General features: G+C 47.1%; 1 protein-coding gene across 1 annotated transcript in view; it reads right to left on the reverse strand.

Moving 5' to 3' along the window:
- Positions 1–3,637: 3,637 nt before the first annotated feature.
- The window catches only part of TIMELESS (timeless circadian clock), a 32,254-nt gene continuing 9,967 nt past the window's right edge, over positions 3,638–25,924 (reverse strand). The window contains exons 2-29 of the mRNA XM_014548148.1: positions 18,559–18,709; positions 18,258–18,411; positions 18,017–18,131; positions 17,858–17,920; positions 16,997–17,098; positions 16,641–16,796; positions 16,262–16,395; positions 15,975–16,062; positions 15,530–15,706; positions 14,949–15,166; positions 14,616–14,719; positions 14,303–14,472; positions 12,086–12,208; positions 11,837–11,988; positions 9,622–9,719; positions 9,413–9,539; positions 9,114–9,315; positions 8,714–8,859; positions 8,034–8,119; positions 7,830–7,947; positions 7,658–7,740; positions 7,281–7,423; positions 6,921–7,101; positions 6,767–6,835; positions 6,533–6,651; positions 5,556–5,781; positions 5,097–5,201; positions 3,638–4,969 (exon numbers count right to left, since the gene is read on the reverse strand). Of these exons, the coding sequence (XP_014403634.1) occupies positions 4,896–4,969; positions 5,097–5,201; positions 5,556–5,781; positions 6,533–6,651; positions 6,767–6,835; positions 6,921–7,101; positions 7,281–7,423; positions 7,658–7,740; positions 7,830–7,947; positions 8,034–8,119; positions 8,714–8,859; positions 9,114–9,315; positions 9,413–9,539; positions 9,622–9,719; positions 11,837–11,988; positions 12,086–12,208; positions 14,303–14,472; positions 14,616–14,719; positions 14,949–15,166; positions 15,530–15,706; positions 15,975–16,062; positions 16,262–16,395; positions 16,641–16,796; positions 16,997–17,098; positions 17,858–17,920; positions 18,017–18,131; positions 18,258–18,411; positions 18,559–18,640 (3,615 nt within the window). The 5' untranslated portion in view covers positions 18,641–18,709 and the 3' untranslated portion in view covers positions 3,638–4,895. The remainder of the gene's footprint in view (positions 4,970–5,096; positions 5,202–5,555; positions 5,782–6,532; positions 6,652–6,766; positions 6,836–6,920; positions 7,102–7,280; positions 7,424–7,657; positions 7,741–7,829; positions 7,948–8,033; positions 8,120–8,713; positions 8,860–9,113; positions 9,316–9,412; positions 9,540–9,621; positions 9,720–11,836; positions 11,989–12,085; positions 12,209–14,302; positions 14,473–14,615; positions 14,720–14,948; positions 15,167–15,529; positions 15,707–15,974; positions 16,063–16,261; positions 16,396–16,640; positions 16,797–16,996; positions 17,099–17,857; positions 17,921–18,016; positions 18,132–18,257; positions 18,412–18,558; positions 18,710–25,924) is intronic.

Consider the following 25,924-nt stretch of genomic DNA (forward strand, 5'->3'; position numbering starts at 1 on the left):
AGTAAGAGATGTAATCTCTGCAAATATTTGTCCATTGGTACTGGTGCTCAGACCTTGCCCCTTGTTGCACACTGGACCTCAATACCTAAGACTTTGTTCTTTTGCATTTTCTTTCTTTTTTAAACTTTATTTTTTTTAAAAAAATATTTTTTTTTATTGATTTCAGAGAGGAAGGGAGAGGGAGAGAGCGAGATAGAAACATCAATGATGAAAGAGAGTCATTGATTGGCTGCCTCCTCCACACCCCATACTGCAGATTGAGCCTGCAACCCGGGCATGTGCCCTTGACCAGAATCAAACCCGGGACCTTTCAGTCCACAGGCCAATGCTCTATCCATTAAGCCAAACCAGCTGGGGCTTTGGCATTTTCTACAGGTCCCTGCCATGTTCCCACTCTAGCTCATGAGAGATGCCAGGAGACCCAGAATCAGAAATTCGATATATATCTACTATTTGCTCTTTTTAAAATTTCTCTTTTCAGTTTAAAAATTCAATTAACAAGCTACAACAGCATCTAGTTGAGGTTTTGGTATAAGGTAAATGAATGAGAAAAGGTTAAAGTACCATTCATGCTTAAAACACATTATATGCCCAGTATATTGATTGCTGAAAGGAGGAAATGGATTAAGAAATAGAGACTCAGAGCTAGCTACTAAATGGAGACGGGCAAGGCTAATACCACCCACACATGTGTGTTAGCACTGGGATAAAGAGAATACTTTTGTCCTAATGGCTCTCCAAAACTTCTAACTCCTTACCATATCCCATCCTTGAACATGGTTCTGGTAAAGGAGACTTATCACCGAAGTGGCACTGAATATCTGAAGTAAACCTGGACAAACGCTGGACTCAATTTCCCCATAAAGCACCTCAGAACAACTGAACATTTGATAAATCACATTGTCATCATCCAGAGACACTAAGAGTCTCTTCTTAACTTGGGGCAAACTCAATTACCATTTGAACTGCTAGACCAGCCATCCCAGTGGGTGTAGTTAAATACATTCCTCAGGGTGATAATCTGAGTGTTGGATTTATCCCCACAGAATGACCTTACTATTGCCAATGCCTTCTTCCTCATTGTGCTTCTTACTCTCACGAATGAGGGTTTCAGCGGTCCTTTCCTTTCACACTAACAAGCTGAAGCTGCAGAGTGTGGGCCTCAGTTGGGCAGCCAGCCTCCTCCTGGGCCACCTCCAGAGCCAAGTGGATAGGTACATAGGCAGAGGGGCTAAGGAGAGGGGCTGTGTCCAAGAGATCCCGGCAGGTCTTGGGATCTGGTTAGAGAGCATGTTAGAAGGATGCCCAGGTTCTGTGAGACACAGCTGGGAGGTCAGAGCCCCTTTCTGGACATTTCTTAGAAAGGCAGCCGCTGGGGATAGCGAGATACAGCAAAGCAGCAGCACCGCCTGAATCATGGTGGGTCAGCAGCAAAAGCCCTGCTGGAAAGAAGCGATGGTCAGGTTGGGAAGTAAAGGCTTAAGATGAAGAGACACCAAGACTGGTCAGAGCTAGGAAGTCTTAGCCCTTGGAAACTTGTTATCCTAAACATAGCGTCACCCCTGCCCTCCAGGCTTTGAATGATCCTCACCTGCTCACGAAAGAAATAAGCCAGAGGAACAAGAGATCATCCAAGCACGTCCTTTGCCTCGGTGCTTCCCTAAATGGAATGCGTTTTCTACATCTCACTTTCTCTTTCACCCCAGCCAAAAATGATGACTCCTCTGAAAACACTGAGGACGTAACATTAACAAATATTTATCCTCCGCTTCAGGCTCAGGCTCGGTCCTCCTCACCTTTGCCCCATGCTGACCAACAGGCCTTCCCCTTGGTGGTTACTGCTTTTCCTGACCCAGGTCTCTGCAGACCCAAACCTGGATCAGGAAAAATTCCTCTGTATCTTCTGGGGAAGCAAGGAGGTGAAAGGCAGCTTTGCCAATGATTTCTGGAGAGGAGATGCCAAAACAGTTGTTTGTCAATGGATTTATCAGGTACAGGAAGGGGAAAATAGAACCTACTAGCAAGTCAGATAAAATCAGAGCGGTTTTTCCGTTTTTACCTTCTTAATTCCAATGCAATACCCTAATGAGACACATTCATTATCACAATAGTATCTCTTTCTAAGCCTGCATTAAACCATAGGAATTAGGGCTTCATTTCTCATCTAGGGGTTTAGATGAGAAACTGCAGCCTGGAAAATAGGGAATGATGGCATATGGTGCCTCCTAAAACTGGTACAAAAGTATACACATCATTGTGCCATAAAGGTTCCTTTCTGGTGCTATAACCCGCTACTGGCAGACAGCCAAAGGTGTCCTGGGTCCCTTCTCCCATGTCACTCACTCCTCTCAGCCCCAGGAAGGGGCTCATAACAAGCAAAAAGAAATCAGAAAGAGAAAACAAAAAGTTTCTAGGACCTAGCCAGGTAGCTCAGTTGGTTAGAGCGCCATCCCGATACGCCAAGGTTGAGGGTTTGATACCCGGTCAGGGCACATACAAAAAATAAAATGAAGGCATACATAAGTGGACAACAAATTAATGTTTCTCTCTCTAAAAATAAAATAAATAAATAAATAGTAAAAAATATAATAATAACAACTTTAAAAAGGTTTCTAGAGGAGTAAGTCTTCAGGGAACTATACACGCCTAAAATTGGGAGAAGAAACTGGATGTAGGGCCTCTAACACTGTTGCCTGAAAATCCTGGATCCTTCGAATTCTCCCATTTCTTTTTTTTAAATTTTTTAATTTTCATATATAGTCATGTTTCACATTTTTAATTTTTTAAAATTGCCTAAAGTTTTACATATGTCTCCTCTCCCCCCAATTGACCTCCCCGTCCCCCCAGCCATTTCCACCCCAGGCGAGCCCCCACAGCCCGTGTCTGTGTCCACTGGTTATGCTAGTATGAATTCTCCCATTTCTGACTTGAGTTTACCATCCATAAATGGGCCCATCTCCACCTTCAGTTCATTAGTCAGTGTCCTCATCCTCAATACGAAAATGCCATTTTGTTGAAATTCTGTGAATTTCAAGCTCTAGTGCCTTGGAAACCACAGGGGAGAGAGAGTGACTGTGTAAATATGGCAGGGGGAGAGAAAGTGGTGGTGAGTTTGTCTCCAAGACGGAGGAGAGGAATGACAGAGGGCTGAAGACAAACGCATGTCCCCCCACTTAGACTTCTCACCTTTGCTCCTGCCCTCATCTTCCACCTGTTCTTCATCAATTCCCACTAGCTGTCACTTCTTGGGTGCTTCGTTTTTTAGGGGTTTTATTTTTTCAATTACAGTTGACATTCATATTATATTAGTGTCAGTGTACAGCATAGTGGTTAGACATTTACATAACTTACAAAGTGATGCCCCGATAAGTTTAGTACCCACCTGGCACCACACATAATTACATTACTGACTGACTATCTTCTCTATGCTGTACTTTACACCCCCATGACTATTTTGTAACTGCCAATTTGTACCTCTTAATCCCTTCACCTTTTTCACCCAGCCCCCCAATCCTCCTCCCACCTGGCCACCATCAGTTTGTTCTCTGTATCCATAGTTTATCTCGGTTTCATTTGTTCGTTTATGGGTCTTATTGTAATTAATGGCATTTATTTTTTAGAGTAGTTTTAGGTTTATAGAAAAATTGAGCAGGAAGTATAGACTGTCCCCCAAAAAATCCCTCTCCACCAACCCCAGTTTCCCCTATTAACATCTTACATTGGTGTGATACATTTGTTGCAATTATTTTAAATTTTTATTATTTATTTTATTATGTATTATTAACTATTATTACCTAAGTACATAGTTTACATTAGGGTTCACATGTTTAATTCAATACCAAACATATTCATTTATCTTTAGAGGTGGTCGGAAGAAAAAAAAACCTAAGTCAGAGAAACAAGACAGCCCAAATGTATCCTTTCCCGAGGGCTCTCCCTGATCTGAATGTCTATTTTCTGAATCTCACCTTTACCTTACCTCACCTGGAAACACAAGCGAGCCAGTAAGCTGACAGTTTCCAAGAACAGGGAAAGCCGTGACAATAGCCGTATTTACCCACTTCTTGCCTAGACTTTGTCTTCCCCTCTGCCCCGTGCTGACAAACTGGCTTTTTCTCCCTTTGTTTCTTCCTCCTGCAAACTCTTGTCACCCTAAAGATTTATCCCAGAGACAGGACCTTGAGGTGAGAGTATTTTTCTGTGTCTTCTGTAGGGAAAGCAAGAGAAAATGGAAGGTTGATGGTTTGTTTTAACCTTAATAGTTAAAAGTTCTCCCAAGAGCACAGCAGGGTACTTAGACGGATTAGAAGTCAGATCAACATTGGCAACTTTTAATTTTACATGGTTAACTCAATACCAAACACCAACCAAACATATTCAACATCTGGGGAGGACTACATCCCAGCCCCACCTCAACTGCAGGAATTAGGCTCAATCTGGTGTCTAGGCTGTGATCATAGGAAAGAAAATGAAGATGGGAGCATCTGGTGCTTTTTAAGTGGTGCAATACCCCTACCCATCATGTCACAGAGCTCCCCGCCTGGTGCCATGACCCACCTCCAGCAGAAAGCCAAAAGGAACAGACCAGTAAGAGAGGTCCGGGGTACCTTCTAGGTTTCATTCACTCCTTCCGTTTGCTAAGGGGCACTAATAGCCCAAAGAATGGTTCCTAGAAGGAGCCGGGTAAGGGAGCTACCGAGGCATACGGATAAAACAGGGAGAAACCAGAATGACCGTGGTCTGAACTGCCTGGACCCCAAATCCATGGCGAAGCCCAGGACTATACTGCTTCTGTCCAGCAAGAGGAGTTCCTGGGTCCTGCATAACCCTTCCAATTCTGATTTAAACTCACCACCTAAACACAGGCCTATCTCTACCCTTAGGCTTCTGGCTCTTCAGTCGCTTTCATCTTCATCCTCAATATGAAACCGTTTCTTCTTTTGGATTCCTGGAGCTCCCAGCTCCGGTGCTGTAAGAATGACAGGAGTGAGAAGAGAGGAAATATCTAACACGTTAAAGGGAAGGAGGGGAGAGCGTTCATCTTCAGGACTGAAGGGTGCCAACGTCAGGGAAAGAGCAGGCCCCAGACTCCCTACCTTTGCTCCCGCCCTCATCTCCCTCCTGTTCCTCATCGCTGTCCAGCAGTTGTCGCTTCTTGGGTGCCACTTTCGGCTGCTCTTTGGCACCAGCGATCTCTGCCTCTGAAATGACCATAAGAAGCATAAGATGAGGGAATGGGCCCTCATACTATCAGAATACTCTACCAGTCTCTAGATCAGCGGTTCTCAACCTTCCTAATGCCGCGACCCTTTAATACAGTTCCTCATGTTGTGGTGACCCCCAATTTCATTGTTACAAATTGAACATAATTAAAGCATAGTGATTAATCGCAAAAACAATATGTAATTATATACGTGTTTTCCGATGGTCTTAGGCGACCCCTGTGAAAGGGTCGTTTGACCCCCAAAGGGGTCGCGACCCACAGGTTGAGAACCACTGCCTAGATCAACATGGCAGCCGCACAGTGAGTCCTCAATAGGTGGCCCTGCTATTACCCGCTGGGGACGCCAGGCCGGCTTTCTTTTTCCGGGCTAACAGGAGGGCCCTCAGGGCTTGTGCTCGGCCTTCCTTCTGGTGCTCTTCCTCGGGGGCTTGCTCTCCGGGGACTTTCGGGTCTAGCCCTGGCTGAAGCGTTCCCTCTTCCTCTGCGTGACTCAAAGAAGCTGCTACCCTCCGGAGCTGGGTGGGACTCAGCTTGGCTGGAATTCGCCAGAAGGTTTCCTACAAGGACAAAGGAGCTGAAAATAAGAGACTTTAATATTATTCACTGAGTTAACTATGAACCTGCACTGGTGAAGATCCACAACGGTCATGAACGTACTGCTTATTCACCCAATATATGCCCAACGTCTAGCGTGCTGTCTGCTACATTAAGAAGTTGTCAGTAATATAGTTGTTAGTTGAATACATGAATCCTGGGGGGTCTAAAAAGGTGAATCAGATATGATCCCTCCCTCAAGGAACTTACAATCTAATGGGAGAAAAAAAAAATCACTGTAGTCTAACACCACAGGATTGGGGCTGTATCAAGGAAATGAACAAATCTCAGTGGCCAAAGTGATTACTTTTGCATCGGGGATAGAAAGTGAGAGAGACTGCTTCTCTGGGGAGGTGACGACTGAACTGACACTTCAAGGTTGGGTGTGTTGGAGCTTCCAGGAGAGGGGCTGGCATGATCAAGTGTTCGGAGTATGAAAAAGCCTACTATTTGGAGGATCGAAAGTAGTCCAGGATGACTATGGAGTAAGGTAGGTATGTGAGTGGTGTGGCCGTGAAGCTACAAAAATTTACCAAATCTATATCTTAGAAAGATAACTAAGGGGGCAGTGTGGAATATGGACTTAGTGGAAGAAGAAACTGGAGAGGAAGACTAGCAGAACAGCTGCTGCAGAGTCCCGGTCAGCAAAATGAGGAGGTATATTTCGAAATAGCACCAACACAACTTGGCTGCCACCGTGACTGGTGCATTTACCTGCTCAGAGGCAGGAGGCCGAACCCCTAGCTTGCGCAACAGCTGCTGAAACTGCTCATTTTCCATTGCTTCCTCATTTTCTTCTGTCAGCGGCACCAACGGAACTGCCTGGGAGCAGCCTAGAAGGGGGTCCATAGTCATACGGTAAAGATGTGAAGAAAGACCTGGTCCTCTCTCCCAGGCCAGCCGCTTCCAAAGCCCCAGTCCCGCTGAAAGCATCATTTACCCACTCACCATCCTCTTCCCGGTCGTTTGCTGCTTGGACCAGGCAGTTCTGGAGCCACAGGAGAGGAGCAGAAAAGCCTACGGGAAAGAGGAGAACTTGACCTTGGCCCACGTGCGGAAACCCCCCTCCACTCGGGACTCCTCGCCCAGCCCAAGCCCTCACCTTCCTGACGCAGGCTTTGCCCAAGGTTTCCCGTTGACAGGACTGAGCTCCCCGGGGGGGTTTGTTCTGCTTCTGAGCACTCCTCTTTCTCCTCATTCTCTTCACTATCTTCCTCTGACAGGTTTTCCTCTTCTTCCAGATCTTCCTGGCAAAAATCTTTGGGGGACTCCGCTCCATTAGGCTAAAATTCAATGGGGGTGAGAAATGAAAGGAGACAAGGTGAGGAACTGAGTGGAGTCCTTTGGTTCCGGGTGGACCCAGTCAGAACAGCCCGAAGCAGGAAGATCCTGGGCGGGCTACCTCTACGGAGAACTCAGGGGGAGTGGTCCCACGCCAGCAGAGCCAGGGGTAGATGATTACCGAGCCCGAAGGTGCCGACTTCTTCCGGCGTTTCTTGTATAGCTCCCGCCGCTCAGCCACCAGCCCCAGAGCCAGCAGCTTATCCACTATTCGGGCCCGTGAGCGTTTGGCTGTGATATTCTTCATGATATGACCCAGGACATCTATAAAGAAGGAAGTGTGAAGAACACTCAAGAGCAGCAGAGGGAAGAGAAATAAAGGCAATCGGAGGAAAGAGGCTAGCTTGATTCACTCAAAGATGATACCACAAGTATAGTGAGTGGGCAGAAGGGATGGGACAAGCCTTACTGGGGAACAGGAGGCGGGGGGGGAGGGGGGTAAGACATGGACAGCGTGGCTCTCCTCTCAGAGGTTCCCTGAACTTCTACCTCACTTACCATCTGAGGCCTGGAACTCCTCAAAAAGCCGCTGCAGCTCCAGCTCCTGATCTTCTGTCCACAGTACGATGTGGGTTCCTTTCCTGTTGAGGAAGGTGTCGGTGGAAGAGGCGGCCGAGGCAGCGAACAGAGGATCCCCCATCTCAGTTCCCTCCAGAACGTGTGCCTCTACCTTTGAAAGTCCTTGACGCTGTCAGCCAGTCCCAGCCGCACCAGATGGTGGATGACCTGCTTACGCGTTCGAGGAGCAGTTCTCAGGTGTGCCAATATGGTGTCTACCACATCCTGACCTGAGGTGGAGGAGTGAGGCAGTAAGGAGGGGTCCGGAGCTCATGCGGCCCTCCTCATACACGCTTCAGATCTCAAGGCCTCATACCTTCCACATCCTTATGGGCAAGGTACAGTTCCTGAAGCTGGGCCTCCTCCTCTGGGCTCCACGCAGGAGGCTTACGACCAGAAGATCTAAATGGGGAACGGAGAGGGGAAGCTTGTAGGCTATGGGCCCAAAAGAGGAGACCGAGGGTCTTCTCTGGTTAGTTGTAAAAGGAACAAGACAGACAACACAGGTACCTCAGAGGAGCCAGCCAGCAGAGGCCTACGATGTGCTTCCTTCCCCCACTCTCATCCCCCTTAACCCAAAAGTCAAACTAAGAGATTTTCCACGTTGGGCCTATGGAACCTGGCACTGCAGGGACCAAGAGCATTATGGGAAAAAGAAAGAAGTGCGCAAGGAGGGGAGCTGAGACACTAAGGAAAAGAGGCCAAACATTTCTATGAATCCTCATGATTCACCAGCACATTCTAGGTTCTCCTTGGGGGCCACCCCACTCCCCCTCCCCCGAGAAGCTCTGGAGGAGAAGGACACTAGAGTAGGCAGGACACTAAGGCTCCAGTCCCATTCTTCTCTTGGGCGACCTGTGGTGAAGCACTTCGCCTTCAGGGCCTGTTTTCTCAGCTACGCAAGGGAAACGGTTGCACTAACTGATGTGCACGCTCTTCCAGCTTTGACACTCGGTGACTGTGTCACCCACCCCTACAGCCCATCCTGGAGCTCACCCGCCGTCCAGGGAGCCATAGCCCTCGGTCATCTCTCGAACCACAGAAGTGTTCTTCCAGAACAGCAGCTCCACAAAGGCTTTCTGGTTGACTGCAGCCAAGGCAAAGAACTTGCCCAGGATGTATTTTGCAAAAGTCACTAGCTCCTGTGGGAGAGGGAGGCTGCTGTGAGGCCTCTCGCCTCAATGTAAACATAGTCAGGCCCTCTAAGTATTTTCTCGACACCTGTTCCCAGCTGCCCCTCCTCACTCAGACTCTCTTCTATCCCTCCCCACCGAGCTCCCTCCACCAGACTGCCTACTTCCTCACCGTTCTCTCATCTCTCAGCCCTCGACCCCACTCAGTGCCACCCCAGGACTCCCCTAAGCCTCCAGACCCCCATTCCTTAGTATCCCCTCACTTTGTAGGCCCCAGCGGCAGGGTCACTAAGCAGACGATTGAAGAGGCAAAAGAGTGAGAGCTGGAAAAGAAGGGCTTCCATTTTGAGGTCGTGGGCCAACCGGTGCAGCATCTTGACGATGCAGTGGTTAGTGTGGGCACTGTTCTGCTTGTAACTCCGCAGCAGCAGCACGTAGGCTCGGACGACAGTTGAGCTGGCAAAGCTGCACCAAGAGAGGGAAGGAGAGAATGTCGGCATAAGACACCGCTCACAGCCCCACGCCCTCCCTCCCGGGGCCACTCAGTCCTCTCGGCCCGCACCGTTTCAGGTAGTCCAGAAAATTAAATTCTTTCTCCGACACCTGGACCGCTTGCAGTTCTTCCTCCTCCTCCTCCTCCTCTTCTTCCTCTTCCTCCTCTGCCCCTCGTTCCTCTGGCCCCCGCTGCCCTAAAGGAAGAGTGACGATTGCTGGGTCTCTGGTGCTAGGGAGAGCTAGAAGCAGGGAGATGTGAAGGGGATGGAGACTCACGGGGAAGCGGGGCACAGAGGATTTGTTTCAGCAGCTGGATCTCTTCCTCTGGGGAAATGTCTTGAGAGCCAAACACATCTCCTTCTGGCCACACCTCTCTGGAACACAGAGAGAAAAAAAGGCTTTAACCAGAGGGGATCTGAGTTATAATTTGAAGCGGGAGAAGGAATTTAGACTTATTTGTCAAGTTGGAAAGAGAATGCAAACTGTTATCTCAAAGAAGCAACAAAGACTCTAGGGAAATTTTTTCTCATAAGCCACAGTGCAATGAAAATCACATAAGAACAAATGCAGCCCTAGCTGGTTTGGTTCAGTGGATAGAGCGTTGACTCGCGGACTGAAAGGTCCCAGATTCGATTCTGGTCAAGGGCACATACCTTGATTGCAGGCTTGATCTCTGGCCTGCCCTGGTTAGGGTACGTGCGGGAGGCAACCAATCAATGTGTGTCTCTCACATCAATGTTTCTCTCTCTCTGTCTCCCTCCCTCCCTTCCACTCTCTCTAAAAATCATGGAAAAATATCCTCCAGTGAGGAATAACAAAACAAAACAAAAAAGAACAAATGCAAACAATCTAAATGTTTGACACATGGTTAAACAGATGTACATACGCACACAATGATGTTTTAAATCCATTTTTAAATGCTCACTCAAGTATATGTTTGGGTTGTTTTTTTTAATTGATTTTATAGAGAGGGAGGGAGAGAGAAAGAAACATTGACTGGTTGCCTCCCATTCGTACCCCAAGCAGGGATCAAACCCAAAACCCAGGTATGTGCCCTGACCGGGAATCGAACCCGCAACCTTGTGATGTACAGGATGACACTCCAACCGAGCCACCCAGCTAAAGCAATAATGGTGTTTTAAAGCCATTGACAATTAGAGAAATGTATCTGATGAGAAATGATGCTCATGATATACTGAAAAATTAAAAAAATACTATATATCAGTATGTGCAATATTTCATTTTTTAAAAGAAGTTGTAGATGATATGTCTACATCTAACACAGAGGGAAAAACTCTGGATGGTAACTCATCAAAATGTTAATGATGGATTTGGAATATGAGGAAACAAAAAATACCCTGCCAGGAGAGCAAAAAAAAACAAAAAAAAAAACCACATCCAAAAATATGAAGATAGGGTAAGGAGCCTCTGTGACAACTTCAAGGGTACCAACATTCGCATTATGGGGATGCCAGAAGGAGAAGAGAGAGAGCAAGGTATTGAAAATCTATTTGAAGAAATAATGACAGAAACCTTCCCCTATCTGGTGAAAGAAATAGACTTACAAGTCCAGGAAGCACAGAGAACCCCAAACAAAAGGAATCCAAAGAGGACCACACCAAGACACATCATAATTAAAATGCCAAAGGTTAAAGACAAAGAGAGAATCTTAAAAACAGCAAGAGAAAAGTAGTTAGTAAGAAGAAAAAAAAGATAAAAAATAGGAACAATAAAATGGCAATAAATACATGTCTATCAACAATTGATTCTAAAAATCAAAATAAAAGCACAGGGAATCTAATGAACAAAATAAACTGATGAATAAAATAGAAAATAGAGGCATGGAAACATGGAACAGGCTGCTGAATCTCAGAGGGAAAGGGGAGGGAGGAGCGGGAAGAGGTTAACCAAAGAACATATATGCATATATGCATTACCTATGGACACAGACAACAGAGTGGTAAAGGCCTGGGGCAGGGTGGGAACTGGGTGGAGGGCGGGGAAAAGGGGAACATCTATAATACTCCCAACAATAAAGATTTTTTTTAAATGTTAATAAATGGCTATCTTTGGCTCATAGATTATCTTTATTCCCCCCACCCCATTAACTGTACTTTCTGTTTCTGTTTTATCAAACAAAACCACCCAACAGACCAATCAAAACTCCCCAGGCCTGTCCTGGCCGGTGTGGTTCAGTTGGTTGGAGCATCATCCCATACACCAAAAGGTGGCGGCTTCAATTCCCAGTCAGGGCACATACCCAGGTTGCAGGTTCAATTGGGAGGTAACCGATCAATGTTTCTCTCTCTCCCCTTCCCTTCCTTTAAAAAAAAAAATCCTCCCCAAGACTTAGTACTCAATCCAGAGCCCCAGTACTTCAGATGGGACTTCTCCCTTTTGAAGACCGAGGACCTATAACATAGTAAAAGTCTCCCTTTGCCCCCAAAAGCCAAGAGCTGGATCCGGGAGGATGGGTGGGCAGGGTTCTTACCGGGCAGACCTAAGGAGAGTCAGGGCCTGTGGGGCCTGGCTAGCCAGCAGACAGTCTTGGATCCGCACCATGGCTTCTGCCCGCTGCTCTTCCACTGGCACCTCTGAGGCTGCATCAAAGGGAACCATGGAGTCCAAACTGAGCTCAGGATCCTAGAGCGAGATTAAGGCTATGGGAACAGAGAAGGAAACCCGGACAGCCGACCCATAGCACTACCCTGAGAAAGACAGGGCTTCTGCAACTACCTACCTGGGCACAGCACTGCAGCTGCTCGGCCAGGGATGGCCACAGGGCCTCCAGGTCCCCTGGGCTGCAGGGAACATTACCAGAAGCAACAGGCTTCTTTTTCTTCTTTCTCTTCTTTCGTTTGTTCTATGGAAAAAGCTGTGTTAGAATGGCAGGAGGGCTAAGAAAGCCTTTCCCCATCAATGTCTTCTCTATTATTAACTAGAGGCCCAGCGCACAAAATTCATGCATGGGTGGTGTCCCTAGGCCTGGCCTGCGATCAGGGCTGATCTTCCCCGGCAGCTGGCCCAGTTCCCTACCGTTGCTGCCGCCGCTGTGGTCACCCTCTGTGTGTGGGGCGACCGGCGGGGCTATCAGGGCCCCAGCGCTGCCCAAGTCAGCCGCCACCCACCCCTGGTTCCAGGTTCCCCATCATGCGATCATAGCCTGCCGGCTGGGGGGAGAAACCAAGAGGTTGGCCATTCCTGCCCACTTTCCGGCCCTGCCCCCCCACCACCACCGGTCACCCTCTGTATGTGGGGTGACTGGCGGGACAATCAGGGCCCTGGTGGACACGCCACCACCCACCCCCGTATCCCCATTCCCCATTGGGCAATCCGGGCCCTGGTGGACACGCTACCACCCACCCCCAGTTCCCCGTTCCCCATTGGGCCATCAGAGCCTGCCTGCCAAGGGGAGGGACTGAGAGGTTGGCCCACAGGCCCCAATTGGGCGATGGGGGCCTGCGGGCTGGGGACAGCTCCTGTGTTGAACGTCTGCCCCCTGGTGGTCAGTGAGCATCATAGTCAACTGGTCATTATGCCATCTGGTCGATTTGCATATTATGCTTTTATATCTATAGATTAGATGTCTGAATTAATCATTCACAGAGTGACCACTATATGCTACTCAAAGGCAATGGGGAAGCAACAGTGAACAGCACATTTCCTTGCCCTTAGGAAGCTTACAGTCCAGGGGGGGAGACAGGTGAATCAGATTTCAGTGGGGACAGGACCTAGAATGTGGCTGAGCAGAAAATGCCATAGCAAAACATAGGAACTGCACTTGACTCACTTATTGGGGTAGGATTTCCTAAAAGCAGTGACGTCAAGCAGAAGTTTATAGAACAGATTTGCTATGAGGATAAGAAATTCTACATGAAAAGGCTTTGTAAATTGCAAAGCACTTTGTAAAAATAGCCTGCAATTTTTTCTCCTGAAAAGCAGGAGGGAGAGTCAATACCCTGTCCTGCCCCTCCAAGGCATGGCTGTGAACCAGTCTTGTGTGGCAAATAGGATGAACTACGGAGTCCTTAAGGTTCAGACCCTATTCAAGGAACTTAAAGTCAAACACAGCAAAGGTTAAGAGCTTGAGCTGTGGAATCCAGCATCTCTGGAGTTAAGGACTGACACTTGGCCATTTACTCGTTAACTTTGAACAAGTTTTTAACCACTTTGTGCATGTGCCCTAGTACTGGTGTGAGGATTACAAGAAAACTAGCACAACGTCTGACATACAGTAAACACCCAATAAAGGATATCACTGATTACTGCTGATAATACAATAGAATCCTGAGTTTTAAAATATCTTCTAGGAAAGTCTCATTGATATTACTGCCCCTTTCAAGTCCAGTTCTGACTGAACTTTAAGCTTTAGCAGATAGAATTACAGGAAAACTTTTACAAAGCAGAGACCCCGAACGTCTATGGGATACAAATTTCTTGAGGTTTTCTTCTTGTGCCAGACTTTTCATTTACATGTCACTTCAGGCTCATGGGTAATCTTACAACCAACTTTAGGACTATGGAGACTGACACGAGCAGCTGGAGTTATTCTAACAGTAACTAATACAGGAGGAGATCCCAGACCTTCTGACTCAATTTAAGGCTCTTTCCATCTCACGACAGTGCTTCAGAAGTATAACCAGAAAATATCGCAGCACAATCACTAAACTCTAATATTATGAACCCCTAGGGTTTCTGTGCTTATTAGCACCTAGTAAGTGTTCAAGAAATGTTCCATGAATGAATTAAGATATTTATGGTCCATCAGGGATTGATCGAATAAAAAAAGGAAACGACAGTCGACTCCACTATCGAGTCTCTTCAACAAATCTCTTGCCCTCTTAGTTCAGAGTGGTTTTAACAGGCCAGCTGAAGCTACAGAAAACGTGAGGAGGAGAAAGAAGGCCTGTCCTCCCCTTTCCCTCCCATCTCTTTCCACCCGGGGACTGCCCAGTACCTGCACCACCAGGTTCCCTCGGCTCCGACAAAACCGCTCCAACATCTTGAGGAAGAGATGGGTGGTTTCCACCAGGTCGATAAGGAAAGAGCGGGGCTGGCATCGCTCATCGAACTTTCGAAAGAGTGCCAGGAACAGTTCTCGATACTCCATAACATAGAAAATGTTGTCTAGAAACGGGGTAGAAAAAGGATTGGAAGGACTGGACTGGAAAGTTTAGGAAAAGGAGATGGGTGAAGCTGGGACCAGGAAGAGTAAAATGCTGGTCAAGAAATGGGGAAGGCCAGGATCGGAGACCAAGCCAGGGCCTCACTTTTGATGATGCGGCTGCTCTCCCTCACAGCCTCCTCTGGCGACACGTCCATCTCATTTACTGTGGCCAGAAGCTCCTGATAGGCCTTCAGAGCCAGGTGCATCCTGGGAGTTGAGGGAGAGAGGAGGACAACTTAGGACATAGGCTCATGGTAACAGTACCACTCCCCCCCAAAATAATGTCATCAAAACCAGAATGGGCCAGCCAGTCCTTGCCCCCCAGCCTGACCACCTTAACCCTAAAACGCAAAAGGAAGTACCATCCAGAGTTCAGGTGTTCAGGTTCCTGGCCTGGCCAATGTGTCCAGCTGACTCCAATCCTCACCCCACTCACCGGCGTGCCCAGGAGGCAGCTTCCTTGCGGTCAGTCAGCATCATCTCATAGTAGTTGGTGAGGTTCTGCTCAATGAAGTGGAAGGTACGGACACTGAGGGTCTCGGAGACCAGGCCTGGCTTGAAGGAGGCAGCCCGGTTGAAGGCCATGAAGAAAGCCAAGGCCCACATGTAATAGGTCTCGTCGTGCTGCTGAGCTTTCTCCCGAAGCAGGTTATCCTAACGTCCAGGGGGAAAAAAGACCATTCCATGACCTCGGGGCTTCCAATTTCCTCCTGTCCTGTGATAATGGGAGGGACCCTGGACACGTCCATAACACTCTTCTAGGACCCACAATTTCCAAGCCTCTCTCCTCCTCCCCAGTATCTCCACATTCCTTTCCCCTTCATCTGGAGTGATTTCTTGAGAGACTTTTAATTTGCTCCTCTTTTGACATTACCACCATTTCTTAGGAGCATCCTATACCCTTCCCACCTCCTAGTCCACACTCCAGGGTCAGCTTCCCATAGGCTCCTCCCAGGTGCCCTTCGTGCCCACCACGACCCCCGTGACCTCTCCACTCCATCCTTCCTAGGCTCTCACCTTCACCAGGCCCATGAGCCGGTTGTAACAGTTCTCCAGGAACTCAGAGCAGAAGTCTCTGAGGAAGAGTCTCACGTTGAGGGCAGAGCGGCGCTGAATGGACAGCTCCCGGGCAGCCTGGCGACGTTTAGGCACCCTTCGGGGCTGCTTTCCCAAATCGGAACTGTAGTTTCGGAGCTAGGGGTATGGGTTGGGGATTAGAATTATTCCTAACCACCACCCTCTGCTTGCAGCTCTTCCCACATCCCTGGTTCTGCAGTTTTCTCAAAAGAAACTCTTAGGAAGTCCTCTCCCACTGGGCCAAAGTGAAGACAGAGGTAAAGACAATGATGCCAGAGGCTCTGTTTCTCCTAACGGAGAATCTTTACCTCCAGAGACGCTGACCCTCCTTAGGCTCCCCAACTCCACACCATGGAGCCCCCACCCCTGATGGGAGCATACTCACATTGTGGAGACCTTTGTGAAAGATGAGGTCCCTCTCGCCAATGGATTTCAACCCCTGGACAATGTAGGAGCCCCCAAATCGAGAATGCCTGCAGTAAAAACAAAAACATTCAGGGTGATTCCTCAATTCTCTGGAAGTTTTATCCCCATTTCTCTTTCATCAGCACATCAGGGCGTGTTGTAACTGCAAAATGTTATCTGGCCACCACTGTCTGAGAAGTTGGCTCAGGCCCTCAGCACTCCCGTGAAGGAGTGGGCACATGGCGAGAGCAGCTCCCCAACACCCACCTGTTGCCACGCTGAAGGGCTCGAGTCTTCTTTTCTGCCAGCTCTCGCTGGCGCAACACCTCCAGCTCTGCCACATCGGTGCTCCGCTCCTGAGCTAAGCGTCCCTGTCCTACTCCTGCTAGCTGCTCAGGGTTCTACATTTGGAACAAGGAGGGAAGAGTCAGAGGGATGGTCATTCCTTATTCTGAGTCCACTCCTACTGGTGGCAGAAAGAATGAACAAAATAGGATTGTTGATGGAACCCCATACTCAAGACATGGCTATTCTATGTGTCACCACCTTCCCCCGGAGAATTCAGCCATTATTATAAGAGCAATTCTGGCCGCATCGCAGAAGAGTACATGGGCAAAGGGACTGGGGCAACAGGCCAGGGTCTCACCTGGTCACGAAACATAAGGGAGATGATCTCTAGCACGTGTAGGCTCCACTGCTGCTCAGTGGGCGAGCTGGCCAGGAAGAGGAGCAGGTCGTCCAGGCCACTGAGATGAGTTGCCCAGAGCAGCTGGTCATGGACGCTGGCGTCATCATCGATCCTCTGAGCAGTGAGGGGTGAGGAGAGAGAGGGAGGCCAGTGGGTTCCACGGCCCTGCCTTGAGGTTCTCCAACTCATTCTTTGACCAAGGTTCCCCCGAGATTTGTCAGGAGACAGAAAAACAAACACACAAAACAAAACAGAAAAGGGCAGCTCAACCCAACCAAACACAAGAACTCAGACAACCCAAGACCCTTTCTCACCTTTTCCTGATCCGGGTCGGCTGGGATGTGGAGAATATTTCTGACCAGCAGCAGGATCCGCTCAATCAGCAAGTTGTCTTCCTCCTGCCGTTCCTCCCAGCCCTAGTCAGAAGGAGAGTTAGAGGAAGAGACCTCTGCGGAAGGCAGGCAACATCTACCCTGGCGGGGGGACCGAGGCACGGAGGAGGATCAGTACTAAAAGGAAAGAAAAGAGCTCACCCTCTCTAGAGCAGCGGTTCTCAACCTGTGGGTCGCGACCATCGGAAAACACATACAGCATATCAGATATTTACATTACGATTTGTAACAGTAGCAAAATTAGTTATGAAGTAGCAACGAAAATAATGTTATGGTTGGGGGTCACCACAACATGAGGAACTGTATTAAAGGGTCGCGGCCTTAGGAAGGTTGAGAACCACTGCGAGTATACCTGCATCTTTCCCCTCCCACGACATTCCCCGGGGCAAGCACGCACTCTCTCTATCTGGAGCACAGCACCTTCCCCCGCTTCTTCCCTCCAGGTGCCTACCTTTGCTTTCTCTCTCTCTCCTAAGTTCCAAGGGCCCTTCTCTTGCCTCTGTAACTTACTTTCTGAGCCCATGCAGCCCAGCTGGCTCACTCTTTCTACCTTTGTGACTTTCTAAATAAACTTTCACTTGTATTTGGGGGGGAAAAAAGGAAAGAAAAACTTCAATCAGCCCTGAGGTAGCCAGAGACAATGGACTGGACTATGTATTCACAAGACTGGGACCATGTCTCTAAACTCAGCATGTCCCGACAATGCCCCAACTGGCGCTCTACCCAAAGGAGGAGCAAGGTGCTAACTGTCCTTGGGATCTTGGAAGGCGGAGACTCACTCACCAGCTGTAGCAGCTCATACAAGGTTTCACTGAGGACCCCAAAAGCCTTCTCACTGGCAAAGGCCTACAAAATAGAGGAATGGACCTTAAGTAGCTCCCACCCTCTCCTTCCCCACTGTCCCCCCAATTCTGCTGCAGGGACTCTAAAGGAGAACCTCACCTCTTTGTAGGCCTGTAAGTAAGCCAGCACCTGCAGATAATGGTGCCGGAAGCTGGGCTCCTTGGGCACACTGCCAAAACAGAGCAAGGCTGGCTGTGTCAAGTTCACCATCAGCCTAGGGAAACAACGAAGGAGGCAGAAGTTGTTAAGTTTCCTCGCCAGGCACAAACACCAAAATCCATCAGATCAAACATCAAGTGCTGGCACATGGCGCAAGTTAAAGAGCTTGGGGTGCAACAACCTGATAACGGCATCAAAGAGCGCCTTGTCCTGGCGGTGTTGGGTGAGGATGGGCAGAAGGTCACTCTGCAGGATCTGGGCGGCCCCCAGCTGCTGCCGCACATCTCGAGTCTCGTCCTCATGCCTCAAGTAGCGGATCAAATCCTTCACACTCTCTTCAGGGACAGAACAAACACTTACATGGACCCCTGGAAGAAGCTCCGCCCAGGCCCGAGTGCTTTTTATACACATGGCCTGAGAAAGTCAACAGAACTCAACGCAAGCAAATTTTTTTTTACCTGTTTCCTCAAAAAGGTACTCACCTAAGCAATCTGGTTCCTTGTGGTAAGTGTCTCCCTCCAAGTACCCAAGGGCACTACATGTGGCTAGAAGTTCGCAGTTCATCGTGCATCAGTGGAGCAGCCAACAGAGATGTTAGGCAGGTGGAGACCGGGGAGATAAAAATGATGAGTCCTGCAGAGACAGGGAAAGGTAACGATTATAGGATCCTCTCCATGAAAGGGAGAGGGGAACAGGGCAGGGCCCTGATGAGCAGAGTGTTCTGAACTAAATCTTCAAATGCTCCACTTTAAAAATATATATATATTTTTTATGGATTTCAGAGAGACAAAAGAAGAGGGAGAGATAGAAACATCAATGATGGGAGATGGATTTCAGAGAGACGAAAGAAGAGGGAGAGATAGAAACATCAATGATGGGAGAGAATCACTGATCGGCTGCCCCCCGCACGACCCCTACTGGGGATCAAGCCCACAACCTGGATATGTGCGGTTGCCCCCCGCATTCCCCCTACTGGGGATCAAGCCCACAACCTGGATATGTGCCCTTGACCGGAATCAAACCTGGGACGACCCTTCAGTCCGCAGACCAACGCTCTATCCACTGAGTCAAACCGGCTGGAGCTCAAATGCTCCACTTTTGTCAGAACCCAAAGTGCTATTCCCAGTCCCAGGGAAAGCTTTTAGTTAAGGTTTCTATCTGATCAAGACCCAAGAGGCTCCAAGCCTAAGAATTAAGCACCTGCCCCAGGCTCTCACTTGTATCTGAAATGATAGAAACAGTATGTTTCAAAGTCAAGGTAACCGAGTAGAAAGAAAGGTTGGTTAGAGAAAGGCACCAATTCGGAGACTTTCACCCTGAGAGCTCTGCAGCCTTTTGGAGGAAGCGGGGAATGAACTTCCATCTCCCTTATATTGCCAGACCCAGTCCCCTTCCACCTCCACTGTTACAGCTCTTATAAACCACAAGAATGAAGAGAATCCAATCGTGCCACACAGTGACCCCACTTAGGATCTGATTTAGAGGCACTAGAATGCAAAAATGAAGCTCCTTCACTCTCCTCCCCAAATTTACTCTTAAGTTGTGGTAATCTTCGTAGGAGCCACCATCTAACGCAGCGGTTCTCAACCTGTGGGTCGCGACCCCTTTGGCGGTCGAACAACCCTTTCACAGGGGTCGCCTAAGACCATCCTGCATATCAGATATTTACATTACGATTCATAACAGTAGCAACATTACAGTTATGAAGTAGCAACGAAAATAATTTTATGGTTGGGTCACAACATGAGGAACTGTATTCAAAGGGCCAGAAGGTTGAGAACCACTGATAACGGATCGCTGAGGAAAAGAAGCAAACAGGGACTGGTGACGTGTCCTGTCACTGTCCCAGGAGAACCAGCTTCCTTTTCTGAAGCATGCCACTTTTTAAAAATTAAGATCCCTAAACTCTCCTCAGATAATCAAGTAAGCACAGGTCCAGAACCCTGGATGTTTTAGAACCCGACACTAATAATGCAGACACACACAAACACATTACATTCACTACCGGCTTCTGTGGAAAGTGGGAAATACCCATCAATTATGTCCCTTTGGCACAATCCGCCATGCTGCTCTTAGCCGTGGCAGCTTCCTCTACAAAGACCACTCTCCGTTCCATACCCAGTTCCCCCCCAGGACATGGGCAGTGTCCAAAGGACTATGGCTCAATGCCCGATGTTATCGCCCAGATTCTGTGTAACTGGTCTACTGTTCCAGCTGCCTGCTGGCCCTCTACCCCTACCTAGTACTAACCTACTTTCTGACTGTTCAGCCAGCAAGAGCGAACCAGTAAAACACTCAGTGAAAGACCAGAAAGACTGAAGGGAGACTTCCCCTCGCTGCCCTTTCTCATGGGATCTGCAGGCCCTGGGACCTGGGCAATCTCTGACTCTCCTCAAAGACACGTCCAGCTTTTTCAGACAGACCACTGGTACATATTCTTTCTCTCTCTCTCTCTCTCTCTCTCTCACACACACACACACACACACACACACACACACATTGAAGGGCTTCCCTGTCTTTCCAAGTGGCATCCTAGGAAGCTGACAAAAACAAACAGCAGAGCTGGTTATAAATATGCTGAGTCAGCACACCCGCCTCAAAATAAGACACAGCTTCCCTCCCGCTATATGCTGCCTCCTCCGCTGTGGACCAATCCTAAGTACAGATTAGATATTTGTAAAACTGGCCCCAGCTACTGTTAGCTGGCGACCAAAAGAAAAGGGGGAGAGGAAAACAGATAGGGAAGGAGCCATCCTTGCAGATGTGAGAAGGGAAGAGGTTCTGTAAGAGACCCAGGATTTCAGGTTGTAATCCCCTGCAGTTTTTAAAAAATATATATTTTTATTGATTTCAGAGAGGAAGGGGGAGAGGGATAGAAACATCACTGATGAGAGAGAATCATTGATCGGCTGCCTCCTGCACCCCCCGCCCCCCAACTGGGGATGGAGCCCTGACCTGGAATCAAACCGAAACCTCCTGGTTCATTGCTTAATCACTGAGCCACACCTGCCAGGATCCCCTGCAGTTCTGACAAAACCAGAGAGCAACAGGAAAAGCAGAGGAATAGATGGGTCAGGTGACCTATTGTAAAGCTTCCAGGCCAGGGGTCAAGAGGCAAGCTGGCAGTCTTGTGCTTATTCATTAGAATCGGAATAAAAGAACTCCCACAGGAGTTTCAGCCCTCCCTGCTGAAAACACTATTAAAAAAGCAGCCAGGGATGGAAAACTTACAGTTTACTCTCTTTCATGCAGCTAAGCAGAAGCTACTCACCTACTCTGTCTGGCCAATTCCTCTCCTAGACCACTGATTATGTCTTATATCTACATCACACATACCCATCCAACCCCCCACTTCTTAGATCCATGCTTGATTGCCTCTTCTGACTATCTACTCCTCACTCCCCAGGAACATAAAGGTACATATTCCAAGACACAGAGCCTCCCACGCTCTATATCTTTGCTCAGTTTATTCCCTCCTTCTGTAATGTCCTCCTTCCTCCCTTAACTCCAAAAGTTCTAAGCCTATCTGACCTTCAAGATCCAACTCAAATGCCATTCCTTTTTTGATTTGTTGTTCCACCTACTTATGCATTCATTGGTTGTTTCTTGTATGTGCCCTGACCCAGGAAAAACTCTTAAATGTTTCTTGGTGTAACAGAAAGAACAGTACAATGGTCAGAAGGGGGAGGGGCGGTCAAAGCCCTGGCTTCACCGCCTACCTGCCTATTATTCACTGAGTTTATCTTGGCCTCCTCATCTGAAAAATAAGGGAAAGGATACTGGGGCAGCCATGGAGGTGCCTGCTCAGATTTTTCTTCAAGAATTAGCATGCCATTCAGCTGCAAAGCATAAGGCTAGCTGACAGCACCTCCAGGACCCACCTCAGCCCTACTCTTCCCTGGCAGCCCCCAGCTAATGACGAAGCTCAGAGGTATAGGGCCTAGCAATTTCTGTCCAACAAGGACGCCAGGCAATCTTTGCTTCAGAGTTTCCCATTGGGTTGGCTGAGACTGTGAGATCTGCCTTGTAGTCTGAGGTCTTCCCTGCCCCCAATTCTACTCCCCTCTTTTGTGGTTATTGTAGTGGAGAATTCAATTAAGCTACATAAAAGCACATTGTAAACTAATGGATAATACAAAGTTAAATTAAAAATCAGTGGTTCTGCCCTCGCTGGTTTGGCTCAGTGGATAGAGCATTGGCCTGCAGACTGAAGAGTCCCGGGTTCGATTCTGGTCAAGGGCACATGCCTGGGTTGCGGGCTTGATCCCCAGTGGAGGGCATGCAGGAGGCAGCCGATCAATGATTCTCTCTCTCCCTCTCTGAAATCAATAAAAATGTATTTTTTTAAAAATCAGTGGTTCCCATGCGTTATGATTTCATGTACTAGTATATATCCCTCCAAACTGGGAAAACTGTTAGGTTAGCTGGCTCAGGAGGCGGCGTAGGAAATAAAGAGAGTTGATCAGAAAAGGAAGGAAGGAGAGGTTTTATTCTGCGTCCCCAGGCAACCCACGAACCCCAAAGACCGGGCACGTGGATCCACACCAACAGGGAGGAGGGCGCTTTTTTTATACAGCTGTTCAGTGAGGGCGGGGGAGCATGAGCTGTGGGAGTTCCCGCCGCGGGGGTCGTCACGGTTTCCAGGTGTCGTCATCTGCCTGGTAGCTGACCTGTTAGGAATTCCAGGGCGGGACCGGTATCTGCGTCACCGTTTACCTGGTGCACTGGCCTGTTACGGATTCTAGGAAGGGCCCAGTATCTGCGTCACCATCTGCCTGGCGGAGGCATGCATCAGCTCCTGGACCCCCTTCCGACCTAACAAAAACTATCTTATCTTAACTGATAATAGGGATATTAAAAATATAAACACTTTTAAAACCCCCTCTAACATCTATGAACACCATTGTTTCATAAAAGAAACAGTTTTTTTGTTTTTTTTTAAATATATTTTATTGATTTTTTTACAGTAACACCATTGTTTCGTAAAAGAAACAGTTTTTTTTTTAAATATATTTTATTGATTTTTTACAGAGAGGAAGGGAGAGAGACAGAGAGCCAGAAACATCGATGAGAGAGAAACACCGATCAGCCGCCTCCCGCACATCTCCCACTGGGGACGTGCCCGCAACCAAGGCACATGCCCTTGACCGGAATCGAACCTGGGACCCTCCAGTCCGCAGGCCGACACTCTATCCACTGAGCCAAACCGGTTTCGGCAAAGAAACAGTTTAACATAAAGTATGTATGATACAATCCCATCTATGTCCTTTCTTTAAGGTGTATGATAAACAAGTCTTCATGAAAAACTTCCCTAACCCTGGCCAGGTGGCTCGGTTGGTTACAGCATTGTCCCAACACACCAAGGTTGTGAGCTTGATCCTTGGTCAGGGCACATATAACAGTCAACCAATGAGTGTATAAATAAGCGAAACATCTGATCAATGTTTCTCAGTCTCTCCCTCTCCCTCTCTCTCTGAAAATCAATTAAAATTTTTTTAAAAAATACAAACAAAAAATAACCCTACTGTAAATTGCCCTTATTTTTCTCATTTCACTTCAGAATGATAGAAATGTTATTACAGAATAGTCCTGTTCTTCTGTCTGGCATTTAGGAATTAAATTTTTTTATAATTATGTACTAATTATATAATAAAAGTCAAACCAGGCCAACAAGAGGACAAGGTTTCCTTTTATTGTGTTTATTGCTGCAGTCCTTATGCCTAGAATAGAGCTGGACATACAGAGAACATATAATATTTTCTGAATGATTTCATTTTGAATCAACATATTATCATGAGTCATACTCTTTGGAACCAGTGAGCCCATTTCAGGGACTATAACCCAAGAAAACAATCCAAAAAAGAAAGGAAATCACTTGAACAAAAACAAAAATAATACCTCTTCCTAGTACACTCTAGTTTATAAAATGCTTTCATAGCATTATTATACTTTGACTTGAATCTCACAACAGTCCCAAGTGACAGATACAAATATCTCCATTTTACAGATGAAGAAACAGGCTCAGAGAGAGAATAAACAGCCCAATAAGATGTTTATAGGTAAGTTATCTTTAATGGTAAAGCCTTGGAACAACCCGGATATCCCAAACCTGGGGGACATCTAGGAAAACTTTAGACTATTAATAAATAATATGTAATATAAAAATCAACTATGCAAACTAAAACTCAAAAGCCTATTCTAAAAAAGGGCATATGAAGTAGAATGTTCACTATAACCACATAAAAACATGAATGATCTGAAGGAGATGAGGGATCTCAGAAATTACTAGTAAAGATATAGCTTGTATTTAAAAATAAAGTTAATAAAAGATCCAGAAACCCACAAAAAAAAAAAATAAAAAAAAAAAATAAAAATAAAGTTAATTCATTGTTTTAATTCTTTGGGTGAAATGCTACTTTCCAATAAAATCAGCAAAGGCAGCCACTGCTGTATTTCCCAGTGTTCCCTCCATCCCCTTTCCTAGCCCAAAGGTGGGCTGGCAGACTGAGATTTTATTGTTCAGTTCTTCTACCCATAGAAATGCAGAAACCTCTTGAGTTTCACTCAAAGCCTATAGCCTCCTCTGGTCTCCCTCCTCAGGCCTTCATCTTTGTGTTTTTTATCTCCCATAGTAAATGAGTTTTGAAACAGCCAAACTCTTGTATTTCTGTGGACATCAAAGGCTAACCCTGATGCACAAACAAGACAGTGGGGTCTGCCTTGGCCGGTGTGGCTCAGTTGGTTGAGCATCGTCTTGTGCAGAGAAGTCACCAGTTCTGGTCAGGGCACATGTCAGGTTTCTGACTCGATCCCCAGCAGGGGGCATGCAGGAGGCAACTGATCGATGTTTCTATCTCCCTCTCCTGAAATCAGTAAAAACCTGTTTCTCTCACATCGATATTTCTCTCTGTCTTTCCCTCTCTCTCTAAAAATCAATGGAAAAATATCCTTGGGTGAGGATTAAAAAAAACAACACTTTTTAAAAAAAATGGTGCATGCCCTAACCGGTTTGGCTCAGTGGATGGAGCATCGGCCTGCGGACTCAAGGGTCCCAGGTTCTTCCATTGCCAAGGGCATGTACCTTGGATGCAGGCACATACCTGGTGGGGAGTGTGCCGGGGGCGGCTGATCGATGTTTCTCTCTCATCAATGTTTCTAACTCTCTATCCCTCTCCCTTCCTCTCTGTAAAAGATCAATAAAATATATTTTTAAAAAAATGGTGCAGCTGCTGTGGGAAACGGTTTGGCAGTTCCTCAAAATATTAAACACAGAGTTACCATATGACATATGACCCACAATCTCACGTCCAGTTATATATCTGAGAGAAACAATATGTCCACACAAAAACTTGCAGTACACAAATGTTCACAGCAGTACTATTTATAATAGTCAAAATGTGGAAAAAAACCCAATGTTCATCAACTGATGAACAAGCAAAAAAGTGGTAGGTATATCTATACAATGGAATATTAATTGACAATAAAAAGGAGTACTGATAAATGCTATAACATAATAAAACTTGAAAACATTATGTTCAGGGAAAGAAGCCAGACAAAAGGACACATATTGTATGATTCCATTTATATGACATGTTCAGAAGAAGCAAATCCATGGAGACAGGAAGTAGATTAGTGGTTGCCAGGGACCGGGGTAAGGAGGGTTGGGGAGTCACTGTAGTAGGAATGTATGGGGTTTATTTTGGGGTGATGAAAGTACTCTAATATTAGATAATGGGTAAATGGTTGCAAAGCTCTATGAATTATATCTCAGTACAGATGTTATTAAAAAAAACCCCACACAATTGCTATATATTCTTTTTTTTTTTTTTTAAATCTTCACCTGAGGAT

This window comes from Myotis brandtii, unplaced genomic scaffold, assembly GCF_000412655.1.
Source record: "Myotis brandtii unplaced genomic scaffold, ASM41265v1 scaffold496, whole genome shotgun sequence".
Taxonomy (NCBI): Eukaryota; Metazoa; Chordata; class Mammalia; order Chiroptera; family Vespertilionidae; genus Myotis; species Myotis brandtii.